This window comes from Nymphalis io, chromosome 27 (genome assembly GCF_905147045.1).
Source record: "Nymphalis io chromosome 27, ilAglIoxx1.1, whole genome shotgun sequence".
Classification (NCBI taxonomy): domain Eukaryota; kingdom Metazoa; phylum Arthropoda; class Insecta; order Lepidoptera; family Nymphalidae; genus Nymphalis; species Nymphalis io.
In genome coordinates this window covers 6,242,420-6,269,990 of record NC_065914.1, presented here as the reverse complement: position 1 = coordinate 6,269,990, position 27,571 = coordinate 6,242,420, and the positions used below count along the sequence as shown (strand labels likewise).

The window sequence follows — 27,571 nt, the reverse complement described above, 5'->3', positions numbered from 1 at the left end:
CAACGTCTATGGGCGATGGTGACCATCATGTGGCCCAATTCACTATCACCTAGCAATTTTCATAAACAAAAGCGAGAAATTTCCCTAAATTTATATAATAATTTTTTTAAATCGCTTACTGCGTTTAAATAACATTTAGCTTTTTATACCGTTAATTCTAATAATAATTAATCAATTTCGGGTTTGGACTACTACAACTTACCATCAGGTGGAGTAGTCATTTGCCCTCCCGGCGCATATAAAAAAAACCTACTTATCTAAGGCGTGTTATGGATATGAAATACCGCATCTAGATATGAATCATTGTACGGATATAAGAATAACCATATAATCTGTTTTAGAACTTTCAAATGATTATATCCGAGTATCCGATCGTTTCCGATAGTTTCAGTTACGGATATTAGATTTTATTATAGAATTGTAACAACGAAATACAAATTACAATGAATTATATGAGTTAATAGTTCGACTTAATTTGTTATTGTATAAATGTTGGTATTGTTTAATATTATAGAAAAAAAAAACAATTAAAAACTTCAAATAGAATAACATTATAATAAACTCATTTTCTTATCAGATTCGGTAACCATATGGGATAGACTTTTATTTAGGACTTGATTTGTGTCTATGATATTATACATATATTATAGGCAGCGCAAGACCGGCCAACGTGGAAATCCTTGGCCTTTGTCCAGCAGTGGACGTGTTTCGGCTGATATGATGATGATAATGTGTCTGTGTCTTGGTTAAGGGTAAAAAGTAGCCTATATCATTGAGGTTCAAGCTTAATTATATCAAATTCGGTACAGTGGCTTAACCGAAGTATAACAGTACAGACAGACTTTCACATTTATAATATTAGCTTCAAAACATATATGCTAATTAGTCTGATGGAAATAAATTGTATTATATAGTTTATACACCACTTAATTTTTAGAAATATTACTTTTAAGATTTTTATAATAATAAATTAGCTAATAGCCCGGCTTCCATTGCAAAGCGACTTAATTTTTTTTTTTTTGTAAACATTCGATAACTATATTGACAATTGCTAGAATTCGTCATGCAAATGTCAATAAAGAGCGTTGTCAAATGTAAAAATCAAAATATACTACTATTCAAATACACTCTTAAAAGAAAATTAAGAAAATTTTATACGTAATACAAAAATAACCCGGATTATATTTCACCCCGTAGATAGCACCAGCAATCTTGTTGAAGAATTTATTGATAAAAAACGGCGTTAACGCTAAGTAACACACGAGAACAGTAATGTATAAATAAAGTGTATTACGCTGACGTCATCTGACGCTCGAAATCTTACGCTCACTCGACTAACGCTCGGAGTCTCAGCTAGTCGAAGTCTATCGTGTACCGAACACGAAAATGTTTACACAAAAAAATCTCCGAATGAAGTTTAGCCGGGAACATGGTATATATATATTACATTTCGTTTATCCATCAAATTTATATAATAATGTTGGAGCAAGATTTCTCAATTACATTTCCAATAGGAAGCCCTAATAAATTTAAAAAAAACAAACTTTTATTAGGTTTACGCAAGTAAGTTGTCCCTTCGCCGATTTATTTATACCAAATTTTTCTTCCAGTGAATCGGAATTGTGATTTAATGAGGAAATACTGCTAGCTTATCACGTAATCATGGTTTTCGCAGTGCTTATGTTTTATTTATATATATGTTCTGGACCAAGTGATTAATAGGACATTGTAAAAAAATGCTCAAGCAGTTTGAAAAATGCCCAATACGAGTTGTTACTTTGTTAACAACTATTGAAATCAAATCGTCCGGGCATTATTTATAATTTGTCATATACGATTTATCAGCCAATTTTAAATAAAAATCTCCAAATCTTGGAGATTTCAGTCAAGATTTCAGATTTGAAGCTGATAACATTTTGTTCTGAACTCAAATAACTTGTTTTTAGATAAAATACCATTTATCCTGTCTAATGCAATATAACTGGAGTGTTTGTACGTTCAATTGTGCTAATCTAAATAGTTCACAATTTTGCATAAATTAAATAATAGCCTTTTTTAATGAGTAAGTTAATAGGCTACTTTATGCTAAGCTTCTTAGTCTACTAACTCTCAACCAACTTGGCAAGCGATGCTGGTATTCAGTTAATTAGATGCACATTGTTATATCGAACTGCGGGTTCAAACCTGAACCAGTGCAACTGAATTTCCATGAGCTTAATTTGTGTTTATTATTCATCTCGTGTATTCGCCAATCCGTATAGCGTGGTGTAATAAAGACAGCGTATTCGAATTCTGAAAAGCTTGCTGAGTTTTACATGTATAATTTTTGTTTTGAAATACGTAGTTGTCATGTATAATGTATAAAATAAACCCACATGAGAAGCGTCGTTGAACAAGCTCAAACCTTCTTGAATAAGTAAATAACTTTTAGAGCTCTAAGCCAGCCAGTGTTAGGACACTTACAATTATTTTTCTACTCAATTCGAGTAGGATAATTCGTACTATACAGTCCTTTTCTTAGATTCCAGCTATCTGCATATATATATAATTTGTTGTAATGGACATTTTACTCGTGGTAGAGTTTTGTGCAAGCTCGTTTGGGTAGGTACCACCCACTCATCAGTTATTCTACCGCAAAACAGCAGTACTTGGTATTGTTGTGTTCCGGTTTGAAGGGTGAGTGAGCCAGTGTAATTATAAGCACAAGGAACATAACATCTTAGTTCCCAAGGTTGGTGGCGCATTGGTGATGTAAGCGATGGTTAACATTTCTTACAATGCCTATGTCTATGGGCGTTGGTGACCACTTAACATCAGATGGTCCATATGCTCGTCCGCCTTCCTATTCTATAAAAAAACATATAATACAGACAGATACTTCGTTTTACATTTAGAACATTATATAATATAAGTATAGATAAAAAAGTGTTCTATTTTTAAATAAAGTCTTCAATTGTATCCGCCATCTTGTTTCGAGTTGTGAATGGCAACTTGAATAAAAACCTCTCGTTTGATTTAGAAACTACCCACGCGATTCTTTTATATATTTTAAATATAGCTTTTCCTCCTTTTAAGGGTACTTTTTAATTAATTAACATTTTAATTAAATTTAAGGCTTCAATGATTAAAAAATAATAATAATTACTGTTAGGCATATGAAAAAAAAATTAGAATTCGTAGATTATCTCAGGATATTTAAAAACATATATATGTAGAAAATCAATAATAGAAAGTGATAGCACAGTTTTGTGGTATGTATATATTGTAAGCAAAGGTAACATGGTTTGGAAATTCTCGTGTGCAGATATAGAATAGGAAGGTGGACGAGCATATGGGCCAACTGATGGTAAGTGGTCACCAAACGCCCTTAGACATTGGTATTGTAAGAAATGTCAACCATCGCTTATAGCCAATGCGCCACCAACCTTGGGAACTAAGATTTTATGTCCCTTGTGCCTGTAATTACACTGGCTCACTCACTCAAACCGGAACACAACAATATCAAGTATTGCTGTTTTGCGGTAGAATATCTGATGAGTGGGTGGTACCTACCCAGACGAGCTTGCACAAAGCCCTACCACCAGTAACAATTAAATGTTGATGAAAGTTAAACTGGAGTTCCTGATGATAGTTTAACTCAGTTTATTTATAACGTTCAGAAATTACAATTTCACTGATATTAATCAATGTGACGATTGACTTTTGTCGAAATTTGTTGCCATTATTGAAATTATAATATCACAGCTTTAATAATAATAATTGTCCTGCGCCATCTTTATGCGGTCGGATAGTGGGTCCGTCGGATTATGGGGGTGAGGGAATAGTGTACTTGTGTTAGCGCACTAAATGTCCTGCACAGGACAATTCAATCCGTCAATTATGACAATCTTAACTTAAAAAAAAAACTTAATTAAAAAACTTAGTTTACATTGTGACCACTTACCATTACGTGGTTTAATTGTAAGTCGGCCTACCCAAATAAATTCCAATTTCAAACAATGACGGATATTTAAACGTGATAGCTTTTGTAAACTAATTTCAATATTATTATTTTTCGCGTGATTGCGTCAAATAAATTTTACGTATAAAAGGGTTATAACCTTTCCGAAATTTTCTATTATAATAAATAAATAATTTTATCCGAATTAAATCTAAATTTTATGATACCAATGATAACCTAGTTCCCGAGGATTTAAATAATGAATTGTATTAAGCATAAAAGCTTTCCAGCTATTTTTCATACATAAACTTTTTTAGAACCATAAACCGTCTTTATTTGTTTATGATATCGTATCGTATCGTAACAGCCTGTAAATGTCCCACTGCTGGGCTAAGGCCTCCTCCCCCTTTTTTTGAGGAGAAGGTTTGGAGCTTATACACCGCTGCTCCAATGTGGATGGATGGAATACACATGTGGCAGAATTTAAGTGAAATTAGATACATGTAGGTTTCCTCACAATGTTTTCCTTCACCGTAAACCACGAGATGAATTATAATCACAAATTAAGCACATGATGAATGACGAATTCAGTGATGCTTGTCCAGGTTTGAACCCACGATCATCGGTTAAGATTCACGCGTTCTTACCACTGGGCCATCTCGGCTGTTCATAGTATATTTTACCCGAATTCGATCCTGGTGAGGATCACCTTCCAATAATTATTTTTAACATGAGAGGAAAATCCCGTGAAACATTTACGCATTTTCAGCTCCACCCACGTGTTTGGGGGAGGGGGGGGGACAGTTGTTAGATACTCGACGTCCTTTTCTCTACCCCTAACATCGTGAATGGAAAACTTCATGATGGAGTTGACTACTCCATCATGAAATTTTCCATTCACGATTCACCAAGACGCGAAGGCGTATAAAACTATAAGATGTTTTAGCATTTATAATATTAGTAAAAATATATATAATATTGTATATAATAAATCTGAACTGAACAAAAGGTGATATTCTAAATAATATCATTATAAAGAAATTACTTTAAATATTTATTTGTATGTACAAAATAAAAAAATAACTATAAATATATAATAATATACTCAACGAAATGCATAACAAATATTAATATATAACGAATTCATAATCTCCTTTTTTAAATTCAATAAAGGCACTGAATTAATATTAAACAAATAAATATTACAAATATTTAAGGTATAACAGTTCCGTTGTATGGAATATAAATCGAAATTAAACAATGTTCGTTATAAGAGGACTAATAGCCACGTGTTTCAAACTCAACTCATCGTGTTTCTGACCGCGTTATGAGACGTTCTGACCTGTTCTGTTACCAAGCCTGAAGATGGAGGGGACGAATACGGCCGCGGAGGCCTATCAATACGTTGGGCCGTTTAGATTGGAGAAAACGCTTGGAAAAGGTCAAACAGGTATGGTATTGATTCATATATTACTTGGTTGGGCTTTGTGTTAAATTCTCTGGGTACCACCCATCAAAATATACCGCCAAACAGCAATAATAAAATGACCAGTAGTACAACATTTTATTTCCTAAAATGGCGCGGTAACCTTGCAAGGTTATTGTTAATTTCTTACATTACAGAACCGATGTCATTAGGTGGTATTTGCCAGGCCGCCTACCTTTTATAAATGAATAAAGAAAGAAATCATAATTCTGTTTAAAAGTATATATTATATAACGTACGTCTATTATTACTAATGCATGGTACGAAGCTTAAGGCTTTTTTGCTGTTATTTATTTTCCTGTTCGCCGCTCGCATGGTACGGCGCAGATCAGGAGTATGTCTTTCGAGCAGTAATACAGAATTCAAGCCAGGATAAGCACCACTGAATTTTCATGTGCTTAATTTGTGTTTATAGTTCATATTTTGCTTGGCAGTTAACGAAAACATCGTGAGACCTGCAAGTAGCGGACGTATATCCACCAACTCGCATTGGTGCAGAGTGATGGAGTAACCTCGAAACCTTCTCCTCAAAAGAGGAGGAAAGCTTAGCCCAGGATTAGGGCATTTACAGTTGTCTTTATAAATAACGGATTGATACTTTTAATATTATCAATCTGACTCAAAATGACAAAACAACTAAACAGATTGTAATGAAATTTAATAGGGATATGGGACATATAAGGTATATAATTTAAAGAAAAAATAAACATGACGTCATACCATGAAACCTTATATAGTAGACATTATATATGACATGGAAAAGTATTTTATTTGTTATTTACATTTGTGAGTTTTCTATAAGGAATGGATGAGGGGAGGAACGCCAAAGAGTGTTGTCAAGTCTTGGCTCGGGCTCAGACATCATAGATAGGCTACATATTCTATGTATATGTATATATATGCTTATACCGATGTGCAATCTATACTATTAAATGAGGAGAATTTTTTGCAATGTTTAACTGAAAAAAATACTAAACAAATATACGTAAAACATATATTGGTTGCAGCGCGTTTCGAAGAAGATTTTAGTATATAATAATAATAATTATATCCTGAGATTTCTTTTGTAAATACATACTTATATAGATTACACCCAGACTCAGGACAAACATACATGTTCATGCACACAAATATCTGTCCTGGGTGGAAATCGAACCCACAACCTTCGGCGTGAAAGGCAAGTATCTACCAACCACGCCAACCAGCCCGTCATATATAATATTAGTAGTTGCGCTTCGCTGTTTCGTCGGAGATAATTTTAGTCATATTTCAGCCAATTTGTACAAAACCATAATTAATTATACACCTAAACTTTCCTCATGAAATACTTCGCTCATTAGTGAAAACTGTATGGAAATCCGTTGGTTAGTTTTTCAATTTATCGCTTACAAACAGACAGATGCGGCGGAATTGTTTTATAATATATAGCGAAATTAATTTATGCAAATTAATTTTACATTACGAGAAAATAAATAAGTAATCCTATGTTCTATTCTATGTATTTATAACGCTGGACTCTTCTTTTATTATCAGACTCCCCCAAAACTATTTGAAATAAGGAATTTGTCAAGAGAGGACCTGGAAAAGAAAACAGTGTATTTAAACGATTTCTTATTGTATTCATTCATTTATATATAGTTTGTTTCTGTTACTTTGTGGAAGGGCCTTGTGCAAACAGTGGGTACCACCCATTTATCACATTTTCTATCGCAAAACAGCAATACTTATTAATGTTATGTTTTAGCTTAAAGCCAATGAGCCAGTGTAGCTACAGTCATAATAGTCGTAACATCTTAGTTCCCATGGTTGGTGACTTCATAAGCTTTTTTTAATTTTTTTCTTTTGTAGACACACGTGCAATCGCTGTACCCACTGTAATTGTCCGAAGGGATGGCAATCCGACACCATCTTTAAGTGCTTAAGGGCATATATATGTGGCAGATTTTCAGTAAAAATTAGACAAACTTCAATACGAGGATGAAATATAAAAATAAATTAAGCACATGAAAATTTACTTGCCCGAGTTTTAACCCGTGATCGTTGGTTATGAATCTACTTACCCCAGTACATTAGCAACTATCTCTCTTCCTCTATGCAAGCAACTATCAAGTCTAATAGACCTTTAAGATTCCGTTCTCACCATCTTAACTTTCCTGAAAGTTATTTTTTTAACTCTTCAACAGTTTAATAGTTAACGCCGTTCCAAGAATAACCTTTGATCGAAGTGCTTAAAGAGCCCTCACCGCTATCTAGTGTCTTGATGAAAGGTATTGAAATAAATATTTGCTGAGTTTTACAAAGGAAATTTATCAAGCACTAGATATTCTCGTAAGGGGATTTCCTTGAAAAGCAATCAGGTTTGTTTGCTTTGAAGCTTTAAAACTTGGCTGCGCTTGCTGGAAATGACGTTATAAATGCGTTATGTTTTTAATTAAAAGAGGCCATTCTTGTTTTGTTTTATTTTTAAAGCTCTAAGCCAAGGAGAAATGAGACGCCTGATGGCAATTATTCACTACTTAAATCTGTTAAAGGCTCAACCATTCATCAAATAGTCGATGTGGAGCGAACCATGGTATCCAAGGGCTGAATTCTACTAATTTATAACGGTTACGATACGTTCCCGATTTAATTCCGATCCAACTTTGAATCATTTGTATTTATTCGAATCGGAACCGAACCGATAATATGTTAACATATACCGTTATGTCAAAATCAAACGTAATTGTTAACTTTTATGGCAATAGTCGATAATTAAATTAAAGAATAGGAAAACGGAAAAAAACGGCAACGATCACGCTTCCATTCGATTTCGATAAAGTAACAATTTGTAAGTAGAATTAGTCCCCAAGTTTAAATTCGACTCCCAAATTAAAGAGCAACTGTTTTCGTGTTTGACATGATAAGAAATATTGGTTACCACATATTTATCGTATTTAGCTTCTTATATCATTCTCTTATTGTTTTTTTAAAGGAACTAAGTTCTATCCCAATATTTAAACTATCTCGAAATAGTGATTGTTACACTATGTTCGCAAAGGAAAGTCTATTTTTATTTATAACCGTACCGTAACAGCCTGTGAATGTCCCACTGCTGGGCTAAAGGCCTCCGCACTTTTTGAGGAGAAGGTTTGGAGCTTATTCCACCACGCTGCTCCAATGCGGTTTGGTGGAATACACATGTGGCAGAATTTTAGTGAAATTAGACATATGCAGGTTTCCTCACGATGTTTTCCTTCACCGTCAAGCACGAGATGAATTATAATCACAAATTAAGCACATGAAAATTCAGTGGTGCTTGCAAGGGTTTGAACCCACGATCATCGGTTAAGATTCACGCGTTCTTACCACAGGGCCATCTCGGCTTTTATTTATAAGATAAACTTAAAAGATCATATGCAAAATAAGATCAAATCATATCATTTTATACAGACAAACTAAACAGGGACGTATATTATTAGAGTTTAATCGAAATTTCCAAGATAAGTGCAGAAACGAACAAACTTTATATTTTAATAACAAAATGTAATATGTTTTACATATTACAATGTAATTTTATAGACAGACGACTCTGACATTTAGCTTAAGCTATAATATTATGTTGCAGGCTTAAACTTGAAACAGCTCAAAGTAAACGTCTACTTAGTTGCGCGAAATACTTAAAAATGACTTGAGTGTTTCGCTTTACTTTTTAAAATTGCTATTTTTACTACGGAAAGCTTTTGCTTAGAAAACTAGAGAGCTATTTTATATAATATGATTCTCTTATACATAATAATAATAATAATGAATTGTAAGGTAATGTTAAAAAATACATTAATTATATAATAAAATATAATTGTGATAGGAAATACAACAATAAAAAAAATCAGGCGTCTGATATTCAGAAATCAATAAAATACATCACACACGCAAATAACTCATTTCTATTTTATCAATCTGGGAATAACTATATAGATATTTATAATCTATATTTATATTGTCTCTGGCGCTGCATCTGTCAACTGTCAAATAAAAAAATTAACGTAATTCAAAATCCTGTAATACAATTATATTTCAATCTATCATGTTGAATCTTATATAACACGAATATTATTTTATCTGTTCAACACATCATCTTACTAATATTATAAAGAGGTAAAGTGTGTGAGGTTGTAGGGAGTAATCTCTGGATCTACTGAACCAATTTTGAAAATTCTTTTACCAATAGAAAGCCACATTATTTGTGAGCGTTATAGACTATATATTTCGGATTTGCAAAGTAAGTCGAAGAAACGGTCGAACGAAAACGTTAATGAACGCTGCCTTAACGATGAGAGATATATAATTGAATTCTAGAGAAAAGTTGTATAGCTTGATAATGCCTACAAAAAAGTCAGCGACAGCATATGTCTAACTTTTATATATAAATCACAAAAAGTAGTTTTTTGTATTAAAAAAAAATATTAAATAGTTAGGGCATGTTTATTATTAATTATGAATTCTTATCAAAATAAGTAAACTTATCGTCTCAAGTGTTTAAAACAAAAGACTTTTCCTTTTTACTGCATAATATATTTGGACAAATGGTTAAAGACATAATACGACATAGGTATGGAACCGCGACCGTGTCGTAATCTATTGAGTGATATTTCTATTAGACGGTTTTTTTCATATATAACACGCCAATCTATTTAGAAATAAATTGCTTTAATACCAAGGAAATTTTATTTAGATAAAATTATTTTTACAGTATGTTTTTTGGTTGCATAGTTTAAGAGATAATTTAAAATATTAAATACGCACGACAATTTTATTAATGTTCGACCAACGTGACTTTAGGCAGTCAGGAAATAAATCATAGCACTCAGTACTAACCGCAATCATAATTTCATCACAAATAAAAATGTTTACGGCCCAACGAAGTATGTATTTGTCAGCTAATCATTTATAACCTTAAAATAAAATATTTGTAAATGTATTTTTTTTTAATTCAAGTAAGTTGGCAAACGTATAAATATCGTTTGATTGTGAGTTTCATCTCTGCGCGTAGACATTAAAAGCCCGCCTATTTTGGGATTAGCGTAGTTATGTCTCTTGTTGTTATAATTGCAGTGGTTATCTCACCCTTTCCACTGGTAAAATACATAAATAAGTATCAGGAGGTGAGTCGTAAAAAACTAGACGACATTGTTTCTTATATATCTTGATGTATTTTTTTATTTGTGTTTCTACTAATAAATAAATAGTTTTGGCTGTATCTATAATTGCTCTTTTGGGGGTGCTTAAATAATAATATAATATATAATGAGTAATATCCTACTTTATTCATTTTGTATATCCACAATAATATTTTTGATTTTGATAAAATAAGCCGAGATGGCCTAGTGGTTAGGACGCGTGAATCGTAACCGATGATCGTGGGTTCAACCCGGGCAAGCACTGCTGAATTTTCATGTGCTTAATTTGTGTTTATAATTAATTTCGTGCTTTTCGGTGAAGGAAAACATCGTGAGGAAACCTGCATGTGTCTAATTTCATTGAAATAATGCCACATGTGTATTCTACCAACCCGCATTGGAGCAGCGTTGTGGAATAAGCTCCAAACCTTCTCCTTAAAAGGGAGAGGAGGCCTTAGCCCAGCAGTGGGACATTAACAGGCTGTATAATGTATTTACATGGATCCGTTTAAATGGATTAAACCCAATACTTACTGATAAACGAATTTCCTTCAAATGTCTTTTTATCGCTCGCTGGACGCAACGAGACACTTGGAGGCATCGCTTGGAGATCAGCTAAATATTCCGTCATTGGTGCACCAATCACTCTTGTTATTAATACGAAAATGATACTGAAATCAAAATGAAATTGCAATATTAGATAGATGATAAAACATTATAAAAATCCTTGCGTTTCAATGGCCGCAATACCAATGGTGAATTGTGCTATCCAACCTTTAATAAACTATACATAAGTACTATATTATGCACTACAAACAATTCTTGATGAATCAATCAATAAATCCTTTATTTATAATACAACACTATTCCACTTAACAAGTCATAAGCACTTAAATTAACTTCCAAAGTTCCGATTACAACATTGCGGCCATTGAAAACGCTATTTTTTCGCGAATCCATAGTGATTTAATATCTCGATCAATGATATCGCATCAATTCGATGTCAAAGTTATTTATTTGTCTTTAGTCCTCTTGTGGTTGGAATGGGCTATAAATGAACATTTCTCTAATGAAGGAAGGGACGTGAGATATTGCACCCAATTATGATGGTAAACAGTATGGTTTTTAACAGATTTCGGTAAGAGCGATCATACTCAAAGGATAATATTGTATACAGTACAGTACAGTAACAGCCTGTAAATGTCCCACTGCTGGGCTAAGGCCTCCTTTCCCTTTTTGAGGATTAGGTTTGGAGCTTATTCCACCACGCTGCTCCAATGCAGGTTTCATCACGATGTTTTCCTTCACCGAAAAGCACGAGATAAATTATAAACAGAAATTAAGCACATGAAAATTCTGATATATTCGGCCTTATAAACTACTACTAAGCTCACGAAGCTGTCCATTGACACAAGTATTAAGGGGCCAATTTAAGACAGTTATCATTAATTTTATAGATCCGTGGTGACAGTAGTTGGAACGCGTGAATTTTAACAGACGATCGCGGGTTTGAACCAATGTTCTTGCCTGGGCAAGCACCCCTGATTTTTCATGTGCTTAATTTGTGTTTATAATTCATCTCATGCTTGGTGAGAGAAAATATCGTGAGGAAACCTGCACATGTCTAATTTCAGTAAAAATATTTCTCATGTGTATTCCATCTACTTTGAAGCAGCGTGATCGAATAGGTTCCAGGCTGTGCAGTTAAAACTTCACGCAACAAAATTAAAAAAAAAAAACTGGGGATTTAATCATTTTTATATTATTTATTTATTTATTTGTAATAGCACACATACAACATACATAAAAGAATTGGAAAAATAATTTATAAAACAACAATAGTATATCTAATATGCATGTCAGTTACAAGTGTGCATAGCACTTCCAGATTCAATCTAATCAAATTCAAATTAAAAGTAACAAAAAATCATAAGTAAGTTTTAAAAATATCAAAATTAAATAATAAATAATGTCATTGTTATACTAAATATGTTATGTTGTATATATGTTAATACAATGTATAATTTAATTTTCTACTATGTTAGACGGGCCGATGGCGTGGTTGGTAGATACTTGCCTTTCACGCCGAAGGTTGTGGGTTCGATTCCCACCCAGGACAGACATCTGTGTGCATGATCATGTCTGTTTGTCCTGAGTCTGGGTGTAATTATCTATATAAGTATGTATTTACAAAAGAAACGTATATGTAGTATATCAGTTGTCTGGTTTCCATCGTACCAGCTCTGCTTAGTTTGGGAACAGATGGCCATGTGTGAATAATATCCCAATATTATTATTATTATTATTATATTTTAATTTCTAAAGTTCCCACCTGCTTATAAGATGCTCCATTATCTCACCACTAAGCCGTTGCTAGTAACTTTGTAACTTGAAATGAGGTACAATGTCAATGGCGGCTTCGTAAGTTAATATGTTTTGTCGTGTTTACAAACTGACATGTTGGACATTAATAGGAGAGGATATAACATTTTATTTATTTTAATTAGTAAGTTCTAAAGATATATATTCAAAATTAGTTGCATTCAATTCGAAGCTGTAAATAAATAGGTAATAAATATATAAAGAAGCTCGATATATGAGCTCTTACTTTTCCTATACAATTTATCTAGTTTACATTTAAAATAGGTGTCGTGACCGAAATAATATATGCCGGCGTATATCAAATAGGCAACGCACCTGCCAGCCCTCGGGTGTTGCAGGTGTCCATGGGTGGTAGTCACTTTCCACCAAGTGAGCCTCCTGCTCTTTTGCCCCTCATTACATAAAAAAATCACTCAGAATATCATCATCGCCTTAACATCCTGTGCTACGTAATACTTTATCTACCCCTCATAGGCAGCTGAAGCCGCGGGTGAAAACTATTAATTAATCAAATCTAAATGAATATAACATCTCGTAGTAAATACCTTCTTACTAAGAATTGAGTGTTTCATAGAAATTTTATTTTTCTTCAAAACTTCATTTGCTATTTATTTCCTGTAAAACTTACCGATGCCTCCGTCATTCCAGATGTCCAACGGAAAGTTTTGGTAAAAAAATGTCCTTATTTATTCTTAGCGATTTTAACTATATAATCTATTGAGATATAATCCTATGTAATATTTAAAAAGAAAAATTGATATTGCTTATTTATTTATTACGCTTTCACGTCGTAACTATCATCATGACTTCGTTGGTCTAGTGGCTCGATGTAAGGCCGCAGACTCAGAGGTCCTGGGTTCAAATCCCAGGTCAGGCCATTAAAAAGTTTTTGAGTCGAAAATTCACAGCAGTCTGAAAGTGAGATCAATTTTTCAAGCTGAATTAGTACCACTTCTTATCCTACGGAGTTGAAATTTAACGAACAAATACGCTCGAAGTTTTAAGTCCAAGTTCTTATCAAATAAAAAAATAACAAACATTATTTTTTAATTAAATTATAACATTTCTTTCAACTTTATTTTCAGGTCTCGTTAAGCTCGGCGTCCACTGCGTGACTGGGAAGAAGGTGGCGATAAAAATAATCAATCGTGAAAAACTTAGTGAATCTGTGCTTATGAAGGTAAAACAATAAAAATTATTACTTTTTATTTAGAAGGTAATAACAGCGACAGCGGTTAAAGAGGGTTTTCGAGAGCGAGAGCGGCTGATACTTAAGTTCTCTATACTCACTTAAAATACCCAAATCTGAAGATATATTATGTACAATAGAATTTCAATTCTGAACTGATGGTAGCTTTTTATTATAGTAGGTACATATAATCTTGTAAAATAAAAACCGGGGCCACATAACCACGGGGCAGCTGTCTAAACTACCCAAAACATCGAGGCAGCTGGTTAGTATTAACCACCAGACAAATTAATTTAATTGGAATATAAGATTTCACAACTCAGTAATGATTTATAATAGGTTCAAGATGGCGCATTGTCCATAACTCGTGAGACTTTAGTGAGATCCAAGCACAGCTGAAATATTCGTGTGTTCAAATCGTGTTAATAATTAATTTAGTGTGGCAGTGAACATAGAAAGGAAACCTGAATGTTTTCGAAGATATTCCAACGCGTGTACATTTTTCAAAACGCCATGTAATTGTGTGATGGATTAAGCTCTATATTTTTAACTGTTGCAACACTTGGGATAAATTGAAAAAAAATTGGCAATTTATCCAAGTGTTGAAATGCCATAAATGCCCTATGATTAAGGCACATGAATCTTAACCGAATATTTCGATTTCAAACCCGGGCAAGTACCACTGAATTTTCATGCGACATGCAATGCATTTTACACCGGTAAATGACCTGGTTTGATGGCGTTTATCTTAACCGATGTAGCGAATAAAAACCAGAACGGGATTATCATGTGCATAATTTGTTTTCATAATTTATCTCGTATTTCGGTGAAGAAAAACGTCGTGAAGAACACTTTGTGTGTCAGATGAAAGTCTACCACAAGTGTGTTTCACCAACCAGCATTAGATTAGCGTGTTAGACTAAGCCCCAATACTCAGGGAAGACAGAAGATCTTAGCCCAGCCGTGGGTCATTTATTGTCACTACATATTCATTCCAATGTAATCCATTTAGACCAGAATATTCAATAAAACTTCACTTTAAACCTAACATATTAACGGACTTTTTAAAACCAGAATTGAATTGCTGAAGATAAGTTCAGAGGTCCCCGCTTTGAAATGTGATAAGTTTGTACACATAGCTATTACTCCTGACCCTTGCGAGCAGACAATAGCATGCTAGTAGCGCAAGTAATTTTAGACCAATTAAGCGCTTAATTGCTTGATTGAAGAGGCATTGTTAACGAGAGAATTAACAACTTTAAACGGTCCTTAGTGTTACTTATCTTGTAACTTACCTCTGGTACTTTAATATTATAGATACGTACTTTATATACCTTCGGTTCCAGAATATTTATTTTAATGTAGAAGGTTTGCCAGTCTTTTGACTTCGCCGTAGTCGGATTAAAACGTTGTTCAGTTAAAATTGGCAATAGTACTCGCGTCTTAGGTGCTGATAGTCAACGTGTATTTTTTGAAATGATTAGGTCCTTACATATGAAATTGGCGTTTTGTAAGGAAGGAATATAAAGTCGATTTTTTTTTGTAAAATATATTTAATTAATCAAAGTATGCACCGTTGTTATCTATGCACTTTTGCCATATCATAGGTAGTTCATTGGTCCCTTTACTAAAAAAACCATGTTGGCGAGAATCAATAAACTCTTTGAAGGCGGTTTGGACTGCCGCATCGGAGTTGAATTCTTTTCCTTGTAAGAAGTTGTCCAAATTCCGGAAAAAATGGTAATCTTTTGGAGCAAGGTACGGAGAGTACGGTGGATGTCGCAGACATTTCAATTGTAGCTCATCTGACTTAGTAGTTGTTTGTTGTGCAGTGTGTGGTCTTGCGTTGTCGTGAAGCAGCAGTGGCCTAGAGCGATTGACCAATCTTGGTTGTTTAGCAGCTAGTTCTTCCTTCATGGTTTGCAGTCGCTGACAATAGATATCTGCCGTAAACGTTTGGCGAGATTTTAGAAAGCTGTAGTGAACTACACCGGCGCTAGTCCACCAAACACTCACAAGTAACTTTTTCTCAGTCAATTTTCGTTTAGGGCAGGATTTGGCTGTGTCTCCAGGGTTCAGCTATTGCGACGAGCGCTTCCGATTATCGTACAGTATCCACTTTTCATCACAAGTACTGATTCGATTAAAAATCCCTTCATTATTGTGTCGGCTGAGCAAAGCAACACAGTAGTCTACGTGTGTTTGCGAGTTAGATTCACTCAATTCATGAGGTACTCATCGTTCAAGTTTTTTTACTTTCCCGATTTGCTTCAAGCGGATTAATACAGTTTTATCACTTACCCCGAAGCCTGCAGCTATCTCTGAAGTGCTTTGTGATGGATCCGCTTCCACAATAGCCTTTAATTCTTCATTTTCCACTTTGGTCTCCGGCCATCTACGGGGTTGGTTCTGAAGGTCGTTGAAAACGTTGAAACCAAAAACGTACCGTGCTTTTTTTTGCGACACCAGCGCCGTACACATTATTAATCCTTCGAGCTGTTTCTGCAGCACTGGTGCCACGGTAGAACTCGTACTCGTAAATATACCGATATTTCATGTTTTCCATTGTGCGTTAATAAGCGACACCAAAGAAAAAAAATATAAGGAAAAAACAAATGAATGGCTGTTTTCAAATCTCAAATGTAGCAGCTAAATGAATTTATAAATTTGAATTTGGAATTCTTAACCAAAGAGGAGATATTTCAGATCAAAGTGGTCAGTACGACAAAACGCTAATTTCATATGTAAGGACCTAATAATTAGTATTACATAACGACGCTTATTTAAAAATAAAAAGTTATGATATTTTCACCGGTTATATAAAAACGTCTGTACAGATTTGAATAATTTAATGTCAGTTTAATTTTTATATTGTTTATTTAATAATATATTTTTCTATTGTTCGTTAATTGCCATTATCATAAAATTAAGTTTATTTTATTATAATATTGTTATTATTATTGTATTTAGTTTTTGTTTATACTATTAACGTATTAATTGTCACTGCGTTAATTGACATAGACCTTACTCATACGTAGCCTCGTTGTCAATCTTATGAAAGATATCAAGATGAGTTCCTAGACAATTTTTAGTACATCATATAGTTTTGACATATTCCTAACATTAACTGACAATAATGTCCTCCGAACCGATTGCGGATACGGCGGCTAATCTCAAGAGAGATTAGCCAACTGAACAAGACATATTATAGTGCACAAGTGTGTGCGCAAACACATGTTAACTCTCATAATCCGAAGGGACGGCAATCCGACACGACCGGAAAGAGTTCAGGTGCAGGACCAATGGCTTTACGTGTTTTCCGAAGCACCGGAGTGACACACTTCACACTTCTAGACTTCGAGCTGCTAATGAAAATATTTGTCAGTAAAACTTTATAACATTTTATTGGCCCGACCTGGGATTTGAACCCAGGACCTCATGGTCTGCGGCCTTATTTGGCCACTAGACCAACGAGGCAGTCGAACTAACAATGAACGGTAACTAACAATGAATGTAATACGACGGGATATTGAATGAACATTATAAAATAATATATTACTCTTATTTTATTGCAGGTGGAGCGAGAAATTGCTATTATGAAACTGATTGAGCATCCGCACGTGCTTGGTCTATCAGACGTGTACGAGAATAAGAAATATTTGTAAGTACTACGATATAACTCTTTTACTGGTGGTAGGGCTTTGTGCAAGCTCGTCTGGGTAGGTACCACCCACTCATCAGATATTCTACCGCAAAACAGCAGTACTTGGTATTGTTCGGTTCCGGTTTGAAGGGTGAGTGAGCCAGTGTAATTACAGGCACAAGGGACCTAACATCTTAGTTCCTCATGTAAGCGATGGTTAACATTTCTTACAATGCCAATATATATATATGTTATAAATACTTAAGTACTTTTGTGTATAATCTACTTCTTTGTAATTAAAATTATTATCACTATAACTATAATGAAATGTCCGGTTTACTGACCTATGGGACGAAAAGTAACGCAGCGTAGAGAAATATGGCGTCCGAAAATGCAATTTAATTAAAACTTTCGATGGCATAGTTGGGGATATTATAACTTATATTAATGAGTAATCCATGGACGATGGATACTTTAAATTTGCTTTACGTTTTTCATTAGGAGAGTGATTTTCAAGCCGCCAATTGATTAATTTCAATTATTAGCTGACTTAAAAATAAATATTATGTTTCCGCTATGCTGTAAGAATATACAAAATTAGTTTATTTTTCTTTTTTAATTTTAATTGAAAATAAGTTAACAATCTGGCAAACAGGCCACCTGATGTCACCACTGCTCATAGACGTGGTGGTATCCACGGTAAGAAATAATAACCTTTTCTTACATCGCCAATGCGCCACCAACCTTGAGAACTTTTTACAAATCACAATTATTGTATATTTTTTTTTATTTCGGGCCAAGTTCGCTCGGGGCCACGACCTGTTCATAAACGTTTTACAAACTAACCTAATAACGGCCATGACATATTTTCTTAAGATGAAACTTAGGAAGCAATTTACTTTACTACGCCCTATTATTTCCTTCGTCCCAAAGGATTTCTTATTGAGAAAATATCGAGAAAAGAGGAAAAATCTTATAAACTACGTGGTGAAAAAGACTGCTTGAGATGAAGCTACAGAATCTTTCGTATATAATCTCGTGTACCATGATGATGATGATAATGATCTCCTCCTGGCTGATTTCCGTAAAGGTGGTCAAGGAAGAATAGCCAATTGAGCAGAAAATATTATAATACACTACGTACATTACTATTTCATAACCTTAATAATCCGATAGTACGCCATTCCGACACGACCAGAAAGAGTTCAGGCACTGGACCAATATGACTGTGTTCGATGAACAGGACTGATGAAACTGTAGCAGCTACTAAGCTATTTAATGGTCCAATCAGGGATTTCAACCCAGCACCCCACGATCTCCCCTTATAAGATAGTCGGTGGAGCAATGAAATAGTTATAGTTCTATTTAATTTGTATGGTACTACGCTTTCTACTTATCTGAAAGAATTAAATTAAAAGGCAATCCAGATGCGGGTCAATCAACTCGATTTTAATGTAATGGAGTACGTTGAACTCAAAGAAAATTTGTAGGCTTCACGTACACGTATAAAAGCGACATTGATTGTTATTTAAATTTGCTTATTTATAAATTTAAAGATTATGTATATAATAAATTTTAATATAAAGGCTTATTACATATATTTATCGCATTCGTTGATTTTAAGCAGGCTTTATAAATTGGATTATACATATGGCTATGAATTTAATTTAGGAAAAGCTATTTTTTTTTGTATACAATAGGGAATCACAATAGGGGCCACCTGGTGGTAAATGGACTCTTGCGTTGTAAGAAATATTAATCATTCCTTGAATCGTCAATCCGCTAATTACCTTGGGAATTAAGATGTCATGTCCCTTGTTACGCTGGCTCACTCACCCTCTATTAACCTTCAAGAGTTTATAACCTAGCAATAGTCATACTGAATAAATCCAGGAAGTTAAGGGTTTGTTTCATCACCAGGTACCTCGTGTTGGAGCACGTCAGCGGAGGGGAACTCTTCGATTACCTGGTGAAGAAAGGCAGGCTCACGCCAAAAGAAGCGAGACGATTCTTCAGGCAAATTATATCCGCGCTAGATTTTTGTCACAGTCACTCGATATGGTAAGAAATGTTCACCGTTAAAATTACTTAAACAACACAAAATGTAAGAATACATTGTTTAAACGCCTTAAAAAGAGGATGTTCTTTCCTATGTAGTGTATGTATGTTTGTATGTGCACTATTATTAATTTAAACAACACAACAAACCGATCGTTTTACCTTTATTTACAAGGTAACTTTTATAAAGGTATATAATAATAATATAAAATTTTATGATGATATTATATACAAGTCGGTTCACTTAAAAATAATTAACTAAGTCAATGTTGTATTTATTGGTAGCTATGTGCCATACGACATATGTCGTACTATGATATGTAGCGCTAAAAGAAAAAACTTGTAATTCACCACAAGAAACGGTCGTGAAATGTCAGAAAGTGATATGCGACATTGACCATAATAATTATAACATTTCAAGAATACACGCATCAAACTAGTATATCATCCTAAGCTGGTTGTCAAAATTTCAGCGAGCGAATGATGAAGTGATTTCTTACAAAACAGCACTGCTGATAGATGAAGGCATGACAAAACAAAAACAATTACAAATACATACTAACTCCAGTAAAATGTTTAGTTATATATGACGGGAAAATAAGTCATGATAACAATATAATTCTTATAATAAATAAATAATTGTTTTAAAATAGAAATTTGGAGAACGTTTGAACTCGAAACAGTCAAGCGCAAGCTTACGCATTAAAAAAAAATTACTAATTACATCACATTCACTTGCTTTTTCCAAAAGTTCGGGCACTCTGTTCATTAATATATGTTTTCTAAATTTATGAAAATTGTAACTACATGTCGGCCATCTTTATTCAGTCCAGTCAACCCATATGTATCATACGGTAATAAATCTAGGATTCGAATTTGTGCCTTTCACACCCCTAGTCAATCCGTACACGGTTAAACTATTGGAGATTGAATTAAAATAACATACTCTAAATGAACAATGAAATTTCAACCTTATGGAGTAATATAGTACAAATATATAAATCTAAATGAAGTTGTATAATCTTGTCTATATATTTTTTTCAGTCATCGCGATCTCAAGCCAGAAAACTTATTATTAGACGAACGAAACAATATAAAAATAGCAGATTTCGGCATGGCCTCACTACAACCCGCAGGATCCTTGCTGGAAACCTCGTGTGGAAGCCCACATTACGCCTGTCCAGAAGTTATAAGGGTAATTTTAAAAATAATAAAAAAAATCTCCTAGTGTTAATGGAAGGAACGTATCAAGTACAATTTTGAAAATTTCAGGATTTGTCATTTTAAATATCCGAAAAAAAAACACTCTTCGTTTTCTGTTTTTGTTGTTCCCTATAGACTCATCTATAGAAATTAATAAAATTAAAGTGTCTGTCTGTGATTTTTTTTTTATATATTGAATAGGAAGGTGGACGAGCATATGGGCCACCTGATGGTAAGTGGTCACCAAACGCCCTTAGACATTGGCATTGTAAGAAATGTCAACCATCGCTTATAGCCAATGCGCCACCAACCTTGGGAACTAAGATTTTATGTCCCTTGTGCCTGTAATTACACTGGCTCACTCACCCTTCAAACCAGAACACAACAATATCAAGTATTGCTGTTTTGCGGTAGAATATCTGATGAGTGGGTGGTACCTACCCAGACGAGCTTGCACAAAGCCCTACCACCAGCCCTACCTATCAAAATAACTGCCTCTTTTTAAGTCAATATGGCTATTTGCGAATTACCAGACGTTTTAATAATTTAAATATATTATGTAAATAAAAAGCCGAGATGACTCCGTGGTAAGAACGCGTGAATCTTAACTGGTTCAAACCCGGGCAAGCACCACTGAATTTTCATGTGCTTAATTTGTATTTTACGGTGAAGGTAAACATGCAACCTGCATGTGTCTATTTTCACTGAAATTCTGCCACGTGTATTTCACCAATCCGCATTGGAGCAGCGTGGTGGAATAAGCTCCAAACCTTCTCTTCAAAAGGGGAGAGGAGCCCAGCCTTAGCCCATCAGTTGGACATTCACAGGCCAATACTATGTAAATATACATTATGTAACAGATTCTTCTCACAAAATGAATTGAATGCTGAGGGAGCGGGTTTTGCTAATAATAATACATAACTTGATTATAATTTAGAAATGCTCAAAATGGTTACGTATTTTTTAAGTGGAAACAGAACTTAAATAAATTTAATAATATATTGTATATAGAGTTAAAACAAAATTGAATTCACTAAAGCCAGAGCTATTTGAATTAAAGTAGACAAATTGTAGGAGATAATACAATTAAATTTAATGTAAGTAATTAATGAATGATATAAATGTGTATATAAGGAATAAATATAAAACACAAATGATAAAGGATAGCGAAAGGTATTTAATACTCTTCCAAAAAATTACAATGTTACAATATACAACATTACAAAAAAAAACCTTGCCGCTAACAATAAACTTAAATATACAAGGAAAAGTTTAACTAATTAAGTACTTTTATAATAAAGATATGAGAAATAGTAATATATTACAAATATATATCTAAATTAATGTAAAAATTTGTACTCGAGATTCTATTGTTTCTAATTAAAGAAACGAAAAGGACAAAAAATCAAACAATGTCAAATGTTTATATGGAGCGATCACTTTCAGAAAGAGAAAAGACTATTCACATTCCACACTACCTTATATGATACCAATTCTACGCTAGTTTTAAGAAACAAAACACATTACCAAATAACATTTAACTACATAAACATTCGTAATCAATGAATTATTAACATTTTATTTTTTTAAACTAGGCAAAATTTACTGTTTACCCAGATTAAAAATAATTAAGTAAAAAAAATATATATATATATATATAAAAATAAAAAAACAAAAAATTACGTTTTTATTGTTTACTATCATTTGAGGCTAATTTTAAGTACTTTTTATGTAAATGTAAGCTTTTTTACATGTAGTATTTATTATAATATAATCACAGAAAAATTATCTAAGGATAAAACCCAAACTATTGGATAATTAAATGTTGGATGTTTTAGATAATTAAAAATGACAAACAGTATTGAACGATTACTTGAGCAATTTGAAAATAAAAAAATACATTTTATATTTACTAATTAAATTAATTTCATTGTTCAATTATGTCTTCAAGTAGTGCTACCATAGACTCACTGAAGTTTATTTAGACAAAGATATTTTTTTCTACTAAACTAAAACATAATATATGAGGTATAATATTCTAAGTATCAATAATGTCACAGCTTAAATTATTATCGTTTCAACTCTTCAAGTTCATCCCAAATTGTTGAGAGCTATAAACCAATTTAAATTGATGTGAAGGAGCTGAGCAGGAAGCGTATATTACACTTCCGTCGTTAAATCATAATACTTTGGTCGAAAGTTAATTCAATTTCGACTGCACATCAAATTAATCGTCATCAACTCTCTGCTTTTTACTCGTGTTTGAGGGGGTCTGAGGAGGGGAGCAGCCTGTTTCCCGTCTTTTAGCGGAATGTCTTGCACAAGTTCCGGATGTCCTTCTAGACGATTCACGATCTTTTGTCGGCGAAAACTGTTTCAACATTTCCACATCATTGAATATCACTTGGGCTCCCCCACCGCAAGTCGGTACAATGTCTCCCTTGTATAATTTTGTCTCTAATTCACCATCCGTATCTTGTTCTTGAGAAATAAGACAATATTTCGATGACTTGGAGTTAGCAATGTCTTTAACGTTGGTTAGTTTATTAACGAATTTGCTGTTGTTTATATTTGGTTTCAAAACTGTTCCCATTGGAACTATTTTGCTTGGCGCGTGTTCAACCCAACCTTTACCGTCTGCGGAGAGCGAACGTCTGTGACGAGGGTTAGCGATAGCTACGCCACGGCGTGATGATGTTGGGGTCTCACGAGTTTCCCTTGTGTGTGGCACAGAGCTAAATGGCGTCAGTAAATGAGCTGGCAATGCTCTTGGTGTGGACCCGGGCGTAAAATCTCTTGCGCTGGTCTGAGCAGCCATGTCTCCAGTCATTTTAGGCATTTCAATATTGTCTCCTCTGTCACCATTTAATGCCTCAGCTATGATTCTTAAGCGATTTTCTTTTTCTTCAATTGCATAACGTAGGCGTTCCTTTTCACAGTTGAATTCTTTAGCTTTCTCGTGTTCAGCAGCAATTTTATGGTGATATTTACGTTCCAATATTTTTTTCTGTTTCTCTTTATCTAATTTGTTTTGGCTAAGAAGTAATTCCTTTTCTTGCAATCCTCGTTTAAGGGAAGTAGTATATTCGGTCATTTCAGCTAGTTTTCTCTGATGGGCAACGGATGCATTCTCTGTCGCTGTTAACCTTTCTTCAAGAGCTCGTACACGTCGTTCCGCTGAAGCCAACTGACCACGCAACGAGGCATTTTCACTCCTGACTTCCAAGGATTCTTTTTCTAACTCCAACAACGCTGATCTCAATCTTTCATCCTTAAGAGCTTTGCTTCGTTTTAAAGTTTCCCTGCGACTTATTCTCATTTCCAAATGTGCCATTAGTTCTTTGATAATATGAGATGCCTGGGAACTATTTAATTCTAGACTAGGAAAGTCAGGGCCAAGGCTGTAAACAAGGCCTAAGTCAAGCTCCAAATCCTTAGCTTCGGGTCTAATAATGTTGTCTCTAGCTGTGTTAAATAGCCTGTTAGCTTTTCTCCGACCAGACATTAAGCCAATTGTAGCTGCAACGTCAGTGATTTGTGGTTTTGCAACCTCAACCTCTGCCGCCATTTCAGCAAACCTCATAACCTGGAGAGTCTCATCATAATCTTCAGCCCTTGAATTAGCGCATACAACCATTCTGACTTGACCCTCTCCTTCAAAGAAATTTTTGAATAAATGGGTTATTTTTGATTCTCGGTATGGTACCATGTTGTTTGTTCCATTAATTTGGTTCTCTCGTAATGCTTCCAAGCAAGTTCTTAATGTCATTAATGACTTATTAATATTACCAGCTTCTCGCAATCTTTGACCAGTATTTTTAGTTCTGTTAGTACGTTCACTTCCAGCTAAATCAACAAGACTGAGCTGACTAATAGATAGGAACTTCTTATTTTGTATCACAGCCTCGCCCATTTCATCTACAGGTGCCTGCACCAATCTGATTGTGAAAACAGAATGACTTCTACTCGATTCTGCGTTTAGAGTTGTGTGAGCCATTCGTTTTCTTTTCAATCCTAAATAGAATGCATCAAACGCTTCCTCTGCAGATTTTATTTCTATTTCCGTTACTCCATGCACATACATGTTATGAGCTGCATCTTCTCTTATAATTTTCACTGGTAAATTCTTACTGATGGCTGGCCCGTCCTCCAACAAATCAAAAACGCTATTGTTATATATTTCTACATATGTAACAAACACTGCATATTGGTTATCTTCATTCACACCAGAAATCTTAGTTACATCGGTGTCTGACATGGCTAAATCAGGATTTGAATTGTTTTTCCTACCACTTTTGAATTTATGTAACTCCTGCTGCCTTTCCAACATAGCTTCGGCTTCCGATTGAACATCAAACATGTTCATTTTATCAGGTTTAAAGATATATTTATGGGCTTGAAGTTCGTTGATAGTTTTAAATATAATGTTTAAGCATCTAGGTAAAATACCACAGTTTAATGGTTCGCCCGTCATGGTGAATGTCTTTCCACTGCCGGTGACGCCGTATGTAAATAATAAGCCATTTTTACCTTTAATCAAACCTTCTACTAAAGGTAAGGCCACTTTATCAAATACTTCTTGTTGGTTTGCTTCTGGCGGGAATACTTCTTTGAAAGTGTACTTCATAGTTTTGTTACCTTCATTTCTGTAACTTATTGCTGTAGATGGCGGGGACATCAAGACCGTAGTAGGAGATATAATTTTTATACATGAACTATCGTTATCTCGTTGCATAGGTCGTAATCGACAGAATACTTGAACAGGGTCTCTCTCGCCCTGATTCAAATTCTGTTTACTTCTAGCCGGAGTGCGCATATCGTTTAGTCTCTGTTTCGATTTTGCAGATTTCATTTTCACCAAATTCACTAAATTCTCACTTCACCACGCAGCTCAATCGATTTTATATTTCAACGGTTGCACGAAATCAAAGCAACGGTCGTTCGTGTTGAAAACTAATAACCGAATCAATTAAATATCCACCATTTTATTCATTACATATTTTGTAATAGCTGTCTTCTTTCAACCCGCCTTATAAGTATATAACCGATGCGTTCTGACGTTAACGGTTGTCACGTTGTAACGCACTTTAATTTTGTCGCGTAATAGAAATAATAAAATGTCGCACTTTATGACTTTTGTATAATGTTGCCTGTACCAACTTTAACTTGATGATTTTTGAGTCAATATTGTATTTAACTTATTATTTTTAGTAGTTTATGTATTATTTTAATATAAAGCTTTTACGAGCAGCTTAATAAAAATGAAACTACTATTTTTAATTGTGTTAAAAAAGTTTGAGTATGTAGATATATCTAAATTGGAAATCCGAATTAAGAACTTTCCAATAATTATTAGAGTAGTAACATTTTTTATAACGTTTCATTTTAAATATTATTTTATAAATATATAAATTTATATCAGCTTTTTATTATTGATATTTTTCTAATGTGCTATTTATACTTATTGAAGTCAGAATTTATAATAAAAAATTAATAGTTACAATAAAAATTTACTTTTCAAAGAAAACGAAACGTTTTCATTTATTTTTTATTTTAATCTGTAATATTGTTATTTGTAAACAAATAATAAGCAAGTGATGTTAACGTTTTCGTACGGTAATGTTTATTTCAACGTATAACTTGAGTTTACATTTATAAATGTATTTATTATACAGGGAGAAAAATATGATGGAAGGCGTGCTGATGTGTGGTCCTGTGGTGTTATTCTTTACGCTCTGCTGGTCGGTGCTTTACCATTTGATGATGATAATTTACGGCAACTACTCGAAAAGGTAATATTATTCGGTTAAATATCTTACAGAAATGTAGGAGATAATAAGGAATATCAACACATCATCTTGATATTCTGTTATTAGTTAACTTTATTTAAGCCGTACACTAAAAATAATATTAAAATACAAAATAAATAAGAAAGTTTGGCGGTTCTGATTGTCTTTAATTCTGATTATTACATCAAATATTTTATCAAACATGTTTAAATCTTTGCTATTTGATCTTTTAATAAAATATTTATTTACAATCTATAAAAATAACAGTAAATGTTATTTCGGACAATACATGAATTTCTTTTTTGATGGTGGTGTTTTGTGTAGGTCTCCCACAAAAAGTGGTATGCTATTAAATTTAAATTAAAAAGTTAATAGCACATCATATTAACAGATTGGTGGAGGCAATGGAGGAAATTTACTACTAAGTGGCCCAATTGCCTGTCAGCCTATAAATAATAAAAAACTACATCGCTATTGGTGCTGATGATTGATTGTTACTTTTTTACCAACACATATACTACACAGTTGGCTAGGCTCCCTTGGGAATGGTTGAAATCCGTTAGAACATCCAGCAACTCACACCAAGTGCCCAATACTCAATCAAATCATCAATATCTTAAATATAATAATAAACCAGGACACATGTTCATATAATAATATATCCCTATTGGAAAAGAAATATATATAAGAAGCTTAATAGCTTTTGGTGCTGTTTTGTTTTCTAG

At 33.8% G+C, this 27,571-nt stretch overlaps 2 protein-coding genes across 2 annotated transcripts in view; one reads left to right on the top strand and one right to left on the bottom strand.

Annotated features, from left to right (window-relative positions):
• Nucleotides 1–5,171: 5,171 nt before the first annotated feature.
• LOC126778802 (serine/threonine-protein kinase BRSK2) overlaps nucleotides 5,172–27,571 on the top strand; it is a 41,208-nt gene continuing 18,808 nt past the window's right edge. Inside the window, exons 1-6 of the mRNA XM_050502479.1 lie at nucleotides 5,172–5,390; nucleotides 14,050–14,144; nucleotides 17,729–17,814; nucleotides 19,717–19,857; nucleotides 20,899–21,049; nucleotides 26,733–26,849. Of these exons, the coding sequence (XP_050358436.1) occupies nucleotides 5,306–5,390; nucleotides 14,050–14,144; nucleotides 17,729–17,814; nucleotides 19,717–19,857; nucleotides 20,899–21,049; nucleotides 26,733–26,849 (675 nt within the window). The 5' untranslated portion in view covers nucleotides 5,172–5,305. The remainder of the gene's footprint in view (nucleotides 5,391–14,049; nucleotides 14,145–17,728; nucleotides 17,815–19,716; nucleotides 19,858–20,898; nucleotides 21,050–26,732; nucleotides 26,850–27,571) is intronic.
• On the bottom strand, nucleotides 23,008–25,969 carry LOC126778801 (kinesin-like protein KIF23). The gene has a single exon (XM_050502478.1). It carries the CDS (start codon nucleotides 25,907–25,909, stop codon nucleotides 23,285–23,287), a length of 2,625 nt encoding a protein of 874 aa, XP_050358435.1. The 5' UTR covers nucleotides 25,910–25,969; the 3' UTR covers nucleotides 23,008–23,284.